Raw genomic sequence first — 12,315 nt, 5'->3', positions numbered from 1 at the left:
TGAAAAATTTCAATTCAAATTCAAATTCAACTTTAAGAATATGAGGTGGTGGCACACAAGGTAAAGTAAACTTGTACATTTTGAATAGACATTGCCCTTCAGTGTACACGTAATTCAGGTCAACTTAGATGAAATGTACTTTAACATTTTGCCTTGTGTCTGCTTCAAATCTGATGCAAGGATATAGCTGGTGACTTGTACTTTAGAGCGATACGTGAATTTATGCTGTAACTGATAATCAGTGATTGCATGTTAGTGACAATAAAATTTGCTACAGCTCATTTTCTTGAAGGCGGCGAGCTGACCCCAGTTTGAAATGTCCTCTAAAGAATCAGTCTACCTTATGTTGTGTTTCATTGCACTGTGGATGTACAAGGGTTCTAACAGGGCAGTCGGTCAGTTTCAAAAATTGGATAATGTATCATATGAACCAAAAATGTTCACTTATTGATGAATTGCTGTTCTGCTACAGAACCTAAAAAACCTCTGTCTATGGCCGAGTTTACATCAGATTAACGTTGTCACTTGTCTTTTGTCACAAGCAGACACATTCGTTGACTCAGGTGTGAACACATGACATGTTGGTCGAATGTGACTTGTGTGAAGTCTATGTTGCCTGCTCTTTGGAAATAACTCATTTGTTCTATGTGAAAAGTGACACGTTACAAGTCACAACACTACCCCATGTAAACCAAACCTGATGGGAGTCTATCATTGGATACCCACAGTCAGTGTTAATCTCAATGCACAGAACATCAAGATGCCTCTGGCGATAGAATCGTGTGATTTTTCTGAGTTTCTCCAATCACATCCTTCGCTGATGACAAATCTTCTCATCAGCTGATGAGCGATAGCGGGAATCCAGTGAACAGAGAAAAAGTTACTTGATGAGAAAATTATCTGATCTTTTTGATTTTCAAAGCAGGAATCCTTGTCAACGCTAACCCCTGTTCATCTGCAGTGTTAAGAAAAGCTACTGTGTTTTTCGGCAAATGTTTTATATTGCATCATCAAATGGTGTCCACTATATAAATCAAAGTCTGAACGCCTGGAACTTCATGACATTTTCATAGTTGATACTCTGGTACAGCTATATTTCATCAGCTCCTCTTTGTACGATATTAGGCCTCATTTGCTAAGGAATGTTCAGAAGTAAAATCCCTGTGTGTAACTTTGAAGCAAGAGTAGACTCTTAAAACTTGTCTGTAGTACATTTCAGACACATCTCAACCAAAAAATACCACAAGAATGAGAGATTTAGATCCAAGACTGGCTTGTGATTGTGTCTGAAAACTGCTACTGATGATGTGATGCATTGGTGTACAAAGGATGTTACTTTTGGACAGTACTGTAGTAGTGGTACTGAGATGTTTTGTCAGGTGTCATCAGTTGTCAGTTGGTGTAGATTCGATAACTTTCAAAACATCGGATGAGGTAAGCCGACTGGTAGGTTGGCCAAAACTCTGGTAGAAAATACCCAAACTACAAAGTTTATCTTTGAAGAATTTGATGAAAGAGATTGCTAAAAGAAAAGAACCAAGTGAGCTGTTTAAGCTCAATATTCAGAATAACATATTCGATAGCATATTATATGTCACCACCTGTGCTTTCCAATGAACATGATGAACTGGCATAGCAAGTCTGGTCTCGCCGAGTTTTGAAATTTAGCGATGCGCAAGTTCAGGTTCTGACCGATGAATTTCGTATTCTTGTCTGGAGATTGGGAATGAGATTCTATATCGTGAGTGTTGTGTATGACTTCAGATATGTCCTGAGATATGTGTGTGAGTGTGTGCTGATGTGGGAGGGAGACAGCTGATACTGTTATTGAGTGCCTGGGCCGGGCATGTGAGATTCTATTTTGGTTGTCAAATAGTGTGAAAACAAAATGCTTTTTCAGCATATTAGATTTCTTCTTTGCTTTGGACAGCAACTTCGAATTCTTTCATCAGTGGATGACACATCATTGGAAATTGGTGAACACCGAAAATCATCCTGAAGGAGTCAGGAGATTGGTCTGTCGGTTAATAACATAGGTAAACCTATTGACATGACCATTCATTGGAAAGCTTTTGAAAAGCTCTGTCCCTGCATGCAGTACCATTGGTAAACCTACAGTCATGACTATGACCATTCATTAGAAAGCTTGTGAAAAGCTCAGTACCATTGGTAAACCTACAGTCTTGACTATGACCATTCATTAGAAAGCTTGTGAAAAGCTCTGTCTGGCAGTACCATTGGTAAACCTTTTGGCATGACTATTCATTAGAAAGCTCTTGAACAGCTCTTTCTTGCAGTTCTATTAGAAAACTTGCTTAGTGTTTGCCCGACATCTTGTGGACGAGACACAACCGATTTGTAGTCGCAACATGTGCGACCGTGGGAGTTAATTGCCTCAGTTGATTGTATGGCTGTGTAGGCACCCTCCAGTATGATGATGTTAGAGGAGGTGAATACACAATACCGTTAATTCTCCTCAGCGATTGGGTAACAAGGCTTCGTCTTAACCCCAAGTTTTTGAGCATAGAACGATCTTCTTGGCTTTTGATATTGTGCATAACAGAGTTCAGGGCCTGGTCATTCAACATGAGTTTTGTCACTGATGCTGGTGATAACTTAACTTGGTGCTATCTCCTTCAGTTAAGTCCATTAGACCAACAACAAAGGCTCCAAGATTTTACATTTGAGGTCAGCCTTGCTCCTGACAACCGCATGTCAAATCTCTACCTTGGCTACACCAGCATTGAACTTGCAAGTCCCAATACATGGCCACATTTCTACCCCTGCTTCTCAGTTGATGTGCCAAGTTTTATGTGTTTGAGTTTAAAAAAAGCCCTGAAAGTTTATCTTTGAGCACAGCTCGTGTTGCTCTGAGATCCTCTGCACGTCTGCTTGGAGCCATAAGGTAGTAGGTGTCACTTCACAGCCACTCCTGTATCGAGACTCCAGCAGGTCTCTTGGTCGTGACTATTTGGAGCAGAGCAGAGAACATTAGCTGCAACTGAATCGAACCCACTAGCCTTCAGAATTAATCCATGGCCAAACTACCCCAGGTCTTGTAGCGGTTTCTCAAGTTTTTATTGTCTCAACGCTCAGTCGATTACCTAGGAATTATCCTATATATTAGACTTAGACGGCAGGTCGTCACACAAGATCAATTGGCGGAAGACCGCTCGCCAAACAGTGACCACATCAGACTGATTTATTACCACTATTTGTTGGGGCTGTAATCAGTCACCTCCACTGGGTGTGTAAGTATTGGGCTCGAAATGTCGGGGATCCCGGCGACACTGACTCAGGGGATGTGGGTCAAAATGGTTGACAGCCTTGTTCAGGTTGGGGAACTGAGCATACCATTCACCTCCACTGGCTGTGGTAGAATTGGTCTCGAAATATCTGGGATCCCGGTGACATTGACTCTGGGTGGACATGGGGGAAGACGTGGGTCAAAATGGTTGACAGTCTTTGTCAGGCTGTGCTGGTATTGTTCTGCAAATGTCGGGGATCCCAGCGTGACATGGACTCAGGGTGGATGTGGGCAGAGGTAGACATGGGTCAAAGTAGATGATGGCTTTAGTCAGGGATCACGGTGTACATTGAGTTAGGACATAGACGTCATAAATGACAGCCTTCGTCAGGTTCTCGAACCAGTTGCTATCACCGTTGGGGGGCTGATGCGACCATTCTAACTATAAGCATCACTGTCAGTTAGGTTTTGGATTATCGTTGAAGTCGTTCTGACGCAAAACTGCCCCAGCTAATTGTGATTCCTGAGCTCAATCATTGCTTTCATTATTGTAAAACAAACAAAGCGTGCCCTTATTGCCGATTAAGGCCTGGAAATCGTCCATGAAACACAGTGTCTAATCTTGAAGGAATGATTGCCCTTCCATAAACATAGCCTCCCAATTAACTGCTGGCTTTGTCTGTTTGAATAGGGCGGGTAGAAAACTAATAGTTAGTTAGTGTTGGAACCCACTGGAAGACTCTCAGCAGTCTGCTTCAGTTTGTGTAGATCATATGCATCTGTACACATTTCATGATCCCTATGAGAAATGTACAAGGAAACCTGATCAATCTACATGAAATGAAACCTACTGCTTCATTCAGTTGAAAATCCTACCTGACTTGACAAGAGGCAGCGTACACCCTGCACTATAACATCTACACGATTTGATACAATGTTGACCTGAAATCGACTGTAACTTGATGACTGTGCCGTGACACAGAGATCCCAGGTTATCACCTCCACGATGGCCCTAGAGGGACCCATTGGGTCCAAATGGTCAGGTTAATTGCCCGAAGAAAGTAGGTTTTAAGCTAAATAAATATCGCACTAATGCTATATGTATCAAGGTGTGAAGATTTAAGAGCGGGACGTTTTCAAATAATGTCTGCCGTCATTCTATGAGGTTTGAACGCACACCTGAGCCCGAAAATAGAATGCAATGACCAATGGTGAGGCATCAGCCTCCTCTATTTCAAAGGTTTGAGATGAGTCGGTCTACACCTGTTTCAGTGAGGCTTGTTGGTTAGCGTCCCAACAGTGAATCATGGTATGAACTGATGTTTGTGATGTTGAGCTTTGTGCCTGATCATGATGTTTGATTGTTACTGTCGAGATTTGTGTAAGTTTGTGGAATAAATAAAGTTATGGTCTGATTATGTTTTGTAACTGATTTTGGTGTGCATCATTTTTGGAATTCAAGTATTCGCAACTGATGACATTTGACAACATAATTTCATCATATTTCATTCATATGTAAGGTATATTAAATTGTATTCATGTGTGTAGGGATGTCCCGGTTTAGGGCAGGTCAATCATTTGTCTCCATGATGGAGATATACATAACATGATAGAAAAGAATCTGTGTTAAGATCCTTCAACTTGTCAGTTGACAATTTGAGACATTTTGAGCATTTTTTTAAAAGACTTGAAGAAAGTGGAACTGCCTATCATATTTTCAATAAATTGGTTTGGAAACTCATTCTCTCAATTTGTCGAATTGAATTTGTCAGTGTTTCAACCAATTTTTGAGAATCTCACATTTTCCCAGCTTTCTCCAAGGTTTAGATGTTTTTGTTCTTGTTGTGTTTTAAAGGGAGCTTGAAGAAGCTCATCAGATGGCTCCTCCTTCTAACCGTGCCCCCGATATCAGAATGTCATTAGCTAATAAAGAGCCTAGTGTTTGAAATGTTAAAGGGTGAGTCCCCTCGTGTATCTGTCACACATTAGTTACTGTTGCCACCACCAGGTTGCTCAGATGTAGAAAGAAAGTTAATTCATTCCACTCTAGTTTATTGGAGTCACTTTCTTCATGAAATGTGTTATGATTTCCCACAAACTTCAGTGGAATGAATCAGAGAATCTTGTGACAAATCCATGAGGAGACTTCCTCTTTAAATCACCTGTAAAAATGTTGTCATGGGTACTGTAGTTGCAATGGCTCGTTTAAAACTGTTTGTTTCATCAAGATGACTGGATGCAGCTGTACATTTACACATAGGACTGTACACCGATGTACATGTTCTTGGGTCAGCTTTGGCTTGAATTGAAAAGGCTTCAAATGACCTTTCTTTCGATTTCACTCTAAGTTTGCCTGATGTAAATGTGCAATTAACACACATGAATGTGTATGTGTGTACAGGGAGATCCAGTTCACCTTCTGTTGAAATGAACCTAGTTGTGATGGCTCTGTTTCTGTCTTTTTGGTTTAAGCTCTGACGCAGATCGCCGCATTTTACCGGTGTAGCTTGCTGCTAAGTACTGCCGCTCTTTCTTCTAGGCTGGCTCACGATCCTGCCGGGTTACCCACAATGCTCTTTTACACTTCCTTTACCTACAATTACAACATGCTCCCCATAGAAGCTGTTTGATGCTTCCCTAGAAAATCGACGCTCCTCAAAATAGCTGGTTTTGCTCCCCCTAGAAATCCAACACTCTCCGGCAAAACCAATGTCTGCTACCCTTAGAAGTCTGCTGCCCTTGACAAGCTCTCTAATGCTCACCCAACGTTTTCAGTAGTGGTCCCCAGCTCTCCCCCAGCTCTGCCCAGAAATGGGGGTACCCTGCGGCCAGCACACTTGCTCAAATCACCTGCGCAATTATCTTCAGTTAGCACAACAATTTACAGATGGGTTAAGAGCATATGAGTGGCCAAATATTCCCCAAGATTTGGATCAGAAAAAAGTGAAAGGAACACGTGGAAAAGAGAACAAATTTTCCAAATGTGGCGTGCTGATAATGACCTGATCAGAGACAGAATGCTGATGACAAAATATGCTGAATTTGTCCGATATTGAGCTAAAAGCTCGTGGTATGCTCCATCATAAAAACCACTGCATATCATTTCATTCATAGAAACTTGCAATATCCTGAAATCATCTTAGCATTTCAATTACGGGCATGATATGAAAATGAAAAAGAAAACTAGAACTGACAATAACTTCACATCATTAATTTTTTGCACATTTCTAAGTGCTTCTTCCATAAGTTTCATATCGTCACATATTTTCTCATAATATTTTAATGGTTCAGTATCTTCCTCGTGTGTATATTTCACGTGGCCAATTCAACTCAAATGTGCTGAGTTCAGCAGAAAAGGTGCTGACGTCAGCAGAAAAATTGCAGAGATCAGCAGATATTCTGACCCGTGCTGCTTTGCTATTGTAGGTGTGTCGTGAATCACAAAGAGGTACATGCACGCGTCAACCTACTGAATGTCGCTTTGCGCACCCTCCCGAACACGTTCAGGTTGACACCACCGACAACCATGTCACGGTGTGTATGGACTTTATAAAGGGGAAATGCTCACGTGAACCGTGTAGATACTACCACCCGCCTGCCCACCTTCAAGCCCAGATCAAGGCCACCCAACAGAGATCTAACGTGGCTGTCGCGCAGTGTCAAATGGTAGGGACCTAACCATGGCAAAGTTTCCAATCTGGGCCCCAGTGATAATGGAAGACAGGGACGGGTTGCTGGAGCCACATTTATCACGTTCACAGATCTGATCCACCCCTTGAGTTTGTGTCCTATTTTGAACTCGCTCACGTGCTTTCGGTGTTTATATGCATGGCTTTATATCTGGAAGTCTTCTCCTCAACAACTCTCTTTATTCAAGGCGATATTAGGACTGATGGAATTCCACAATTTTTTCAAAAATCAAATTCACCACTAAATATGAAATTTGGAGTTGATCTTCAGGCAGATTTCTTTCTGCAAAAAGACTTTCTAATTGCTCCAGAGTTCAACTTTGGTTCGATTGCTTGTCAATCAACAAGTCGGCATCTTAACTTAGAGCACCCAGCGTATTCAAAAAAGGTGTAGTGCATCTGTGCACGAGATCTCATGTGGCATCGGCAGTCTCGTTTCTAACTCATTTTCTCTCCTGGGACCCAGAATGCAAATTTCACCTTGCTTTTTTTTGTTCATTTCATTTCGTTATTTTATTTTGATGCCTGATTCTTGGGCCGTCACATGATTTCTTATTCTCCATGGCAACAATGTTAGAGGCCGCTTCGTCCGTGTGTGCTGGTGAAAACCAACTTTTGCGATGGCTAAAGTATGATTTTGCTGTCAGGTCAAAAATAGCAGCTTATCCTCTGTCAAATTAACCCGCTGCCGGTGTAAACATTCTGTTTGATATTTCAATTGATTAAAATCTCCTTAAATTTCAATTTATTGAATCTCTTACACCTCACAGTATTGACTCATTGAGTATTGACATAAATCTGCAGTGATGCATTACCAGTAGTTACATGTACCACCTGTAGTGTAAGGCTCAAATTCAAGAAATTGAAATATTAGGTGTTACAAAATATCAGCTGACTTTTACATCCAGCCTGAAAGATTTACAGTCATGCCATCTGTTTGTGCCAGCTTCGTGTCAACAAAGTTGGCTGTTTTTAGAGCTTGATTTTTTGGCTATAACCCCTGGCATTGTTTGTCTGCTAAGCATGGCGCGCTGGTGGTTTTGTTGAGACCTAACAGGCTATGGGCATTGCACACATGCGTATCCCTGCGGCTGGACAACCTGGGGTATTAGAAAGGGACCGCCACCTTAGGTTACGGAAAAGTTGTTAAAAGGCGATTTCTGCTTGGGCAAATTGGATCATTTCTACCGAGTTGGAAATTCACCCTGCTGAGTTCCAACATTGCTACTTTTCATAGTCGTTCTTATCACCACAGGGGTCGCCTCTGTCTCATCACCCTAGGTTGTTTATCCTTGGCTTCTGTTCACTATAACTTATGATTTTGCTTTATATACCTCATGATACCCCCCAAATATCTCATCAGTACCCCTTCGTCATGGGCCTCTTTATTGCAGTTTTTTTATCACAGAATGTACCTGAGAATATTAATATGTAAATTTATTCAGATATATGCTATTTTATGCAAATGGGTGTAGGTTAATGCAAATTGCAAATTAACGCAATAGTCAGAATTCATGCAAATTTTGAAGAATTCATGCTAATTTATGCAAATGCAATTAAGCAGATTTATGCAAATTTATGTTTGGTGTATGTGTTTTGATATTCACACAGAATTCGAACGCGGACCTTCAACAGGATTCATCACATAACTGTGTCCAGTGCATTTCAAATGTAAGTATTGACGCCTTTGTAAAATGGAAAATTCTCGCTGCCCCTCGCGCCCCCTATGTATATAAGGTTAACTACAACCACGCTGCATGTTGGTGTCGAACATCTAGTACATGGTACAGCTTTAGTGTTGGGAGTACAATCCTAGAATGACCTAGCTTTAATGTAAAATTTCAAATTCCGTGTTTTTTTCTCTGAATCTGCTTTTTGATGATCTGCTCAGTGTCACAGTGGAGAAACATACCAAGCTATACTCCAAAACGGGATAATTCCAATTGAGATTATTTTGTGTAATGGGTTCGAACTCAAAAACAAATTGTAAGAAATGATTTTCGTTTGTCAACATACCCGCCAGATGGAGGATTATATCAACAATGAAATGTCTCACACGTCTTATATTTTGGTTTTGGTAAAACCCAGTTTGACAAAAATGTCTGAATTGAAAATGTCTTGTTCTGGAATATAGCTTGATATGCATGTTCACAGTGAATGTGTGCGTTAAATATCTGACTGGCCAGGTCAGTGTTGTTGCTAGAAACTCTGCTTTTGATAGGTAACAGCGGCTTGTTCCGTGTTGAGATGAATTGCATGCAGAATTATGTTTCTGAAGGTGTCGGGAGCCTAGACACTGCCTTCAATGTTACTCACAATACGTTATTTACAATACCAGTATCAATAAAGAAGTAAAAACGTTCTATAGAACAATAGTTTTCCTTTTTCTTAAGTCAGAAAATAATTTTATTATGATTAAATTTAAAAAAATTCAATCCTGAAAAAATTTAATCAAGAATTGATGAGTGAAAAAGTATTAAAATGAAAAAAAAATCTAGATAATGTGAGAAAAAATACGGGCCAGATTTTCCATTTTGCAACTTGGACTGAACGTCTGCAAAAATGTGCGAATGATACAACTTTCTGTTAGCGCTCTCCTATCTCCCTTGCTACTCCGTTGAAATAATAGGCAAACTTCGCCCTATATTGGCATGAGTTTTATTTAAAGTCTTGTTAACTGTTTGGTACGATTCCAAGACTGCTTGCACTTTTTTTGTTTCTGGACTTTGGTACTGGGTGTTAAAAAAATGATGGCTTATCTATTTTCCTTATGACTTGGAAGTATGAAATAAGGCATTTGTTGTCCAATCTATCATAGCCCAGGAACAATTTCCATTGATTGTAAAGTCCCAAAGATGGCTTTCATGTATGATTAAAGTTGTTATATTCCATAACTTCCAACCTTTGTTATTTGGAAAACAGCATGGCAAAACACCTTATTTCACATCCAGCATCACAAACAGTTGTGGGCACATGTTTCTGCTATGTATGACTCTACTAGCGCCACCATGGCTGGCTTTAAGAACCAATAGCTGTATAAGTGTCATGTATTAGTATTCTCTGGTACATTGTGTATGTGTGCTTGCCAATGATAGTCTGTGTCGAGTCAGTGGGCTGGCGCAGCAAGAATCCCAGTCTGTCATTTCCTGTTTGATTCCCCCCCAACCTCTTCTCATAAGACTGTCACAGATGACACATTACGCATCTTTCTTTCCTTCCTTACCTTGGACTTCACTTTCTTGGACCAAATATCTCTCTCACAGTCCCATTTTCCTGTTTTCATGGCCTATTCAATCATGGTTGCATCTAGATACAACTCAGAAAACAGCTTCCCCCAAATATTTTCCCTTCCAACTTGTTCGAGGGTTTCCTTTTGTTTTGCTTGTGATTCCATTGCCACAATAGTCCATGGATAAGTCTGTATCATTTCACTCGATATAAACATGACCCTTCACTTTCAACATTGCTTGATATAAACCCTTAAAACCTCTCCCTATGACTAATTTCCCAAACCCTTGTGCCTTTACTGGCAACTTCTAGCCAGGTATGCTCTCCTGTCTTGCTTGGGCTTCCACTTTGTGGCCATTTACTTACTTGACTAAACCAGGCCTTGAAGAAATGCCTTTACCAACTCTAATCTACACATCGCTGTGGTGGCCAATATTTGCCTAATCTAGCTTCCAGGCACTCTTGTGTCCTGATTTGCCAAAATCTGCTATTCCTGCGCTGCTCCCCAACTTGCCCACGCTATCCTTGGTTTGCACACACGTCATTCGCTTGTAGGGCTCTCTTTCAGCTCGCTAAGCCGTCATGCTAATACTTTATTTTCAGCACTGCGTTTGCTACTAGCCGAATGCTACATGTCACTCTGCGGAATGTGCTATGGTCTACTCTTGTTATGCATACCTATATAGTTGTTTGCTGTTTGAAATAAAGTATGTAGTACTCTCGACAGTAACATTGATGTCCCATGTTGACCGAGACCCCTTTGGACAGTCCCAAACCAGGTCCAGGACCATTTACTTGGACAGCTATTGATGGGCCGAAAGAAGAGATATCCTTTAACTTAACCTGACCTTGACAAAATGTCCAGTTGCCTGATTGTATCTATGACATTGTTGGACAGCTTATAGTTGTAGTCCAGATGCTTGGACTGCTCGAAGTTACGTATATATTTTGCCTTGAGCAGCCTTTACGTGTAAGATACTTAAGACAGTTAGAAAAGTTTGAGTTGGTTTCCAGTAGCCAGGCACGTACGCTGATAAAGAAGTGTTTGCAAAAACCCATGTTGATGGGATGGCCAGTAGCTAGTTGAATGTTGCTACAACTCTGTTGACCGTAGACTGCTTAGTGTGAGTGTCGAGCAGCCAGTGCCTGTTGAATCGACCAGATGTACACAGTTCCGATAAGAATTACAAACAAGTCTACTTGGTTCTGTTGCCGCATAAGAAAAGGGAGTTCTGTGGATATTTGGACTGGTCAGAGTTAAGTGTGCAGTCGGGGCTCATGGCTGTAACTTTCCTACTGCAATTGAGCTCAGAGTTAGTGTCCAGAAACCAATGATATATTTCAAATCCACTAGACACGTTCTCTTCCGATAAAGAAAGATTCACAAAAGCAAATATTCTGTTTTTTTCTGTAACATGAAACAAGTGAGTTGACGCCTGACAGCTCTACCTCTCAGATTTGAGTTTATGAATAATTGAACAGTCAGTCTTGGAGAAGCCATGTAAATACCTTGTATGTTGGAATTATTCATGGACGTGTTCGCATCTACGAGAAGTAACTTATACGGAGTGTCTGACTCACGTCTCAAACTTCACTGCCGTTTTCTTGTGTTACCTACTTTGAGAAATCTCTTTGGTAGAGCAATGTGACCTTGCGTCTTAGAGGTGTGCTGTGAACACAGATTTATTCTCAAAGTTTCACGGCTCATTTGTTAGCAGGCAGAATATATTATGCAATAGAAAATTGCAACAGTTACGGCTGCAGACTTTATTTTTTCAACATTTATAGAGATAAGACAGTTTTGGAAAATGTTGGATAAAGTCAGGTTTTTTGTTGGAGAAATAAAGGACAACTTGAGACACTGTACTGGAATCCAGAAAACTTTCATACTGCTGATTGCAAAATATTGGATTTGATGAAAATCTAAATGTAATCAAACCCCCAGCGGGGAGCGTGGGGTGAAAACAAGCTGGTATTTGTTTGCCCCTGGGCTTGACTTGAAATGTCAGCCATATAATCTCAATATTAAAACAAGCTAGTTTGTTTGGAAGATACTAGAACTCATAACTCGTTTTGCAAATAGAAACAATGGTGAGTTTATTTTCAACTCGGGGTGGGTTTGAAATAATGTGCCAAAACATTTCCAGTTCA

General features: G+C 40.6%; 1 protein-coding gene across 16 annotated transcripts in view; it reads left to right on the top strand.

The window, feature by feature from the left end:
* LOC135495171 (muscleblind-like protein 2a) overlaps positions 1–12,315 on the top strand; it is a 111,403-nt gene that overhangs the window by 74,145 nt on the left and 24,943 nt on the right. For 11 of the 16 annotated variants that reach the window (XM_064783632.1, XM_064783631.1, XM_064783633.1 and 8 more), the window contains 2 exons: positions 6,674–6,913; positions 8,548–8,607. The exons of 2 other annotated variants lie outside the window; for them this stretch is intronic. In XM_064783632.1, the coding sequence (XP_064639702.1) occupies positions 6,674–6,913; positions 8,548–8,607 (300 nt within the window). The remainder of the gene's footprint in view (positions 1–6,673; positions 6,914–8,547; positions 8,608–12,315) is intronic. 3 more of the 16 variants (XM_064783643.1, XM_064783639.1, XM_064783636.1) reach the window with 2 other exon arrangements.

The sequence above is a fragment of the Lineus longissimus genome, chromosome 10, assembly GCF_910592395.1.
Source record: "Lineus longissimus chromosome 10, tnLinLong1.2, whole genome shotgun sequence".
Lineage (NCBI taxonomy): Eukaryota > Metazoa > Nemertea > Pilidiophora > Heteronemertea > Lineidae > Lineus > Lineus longissimus.
The sequence above is the reverse complement of the archived record's forward strand: the minus strand, read 5'-3'. Positions and strand labels throughout refer to the sequence as shown.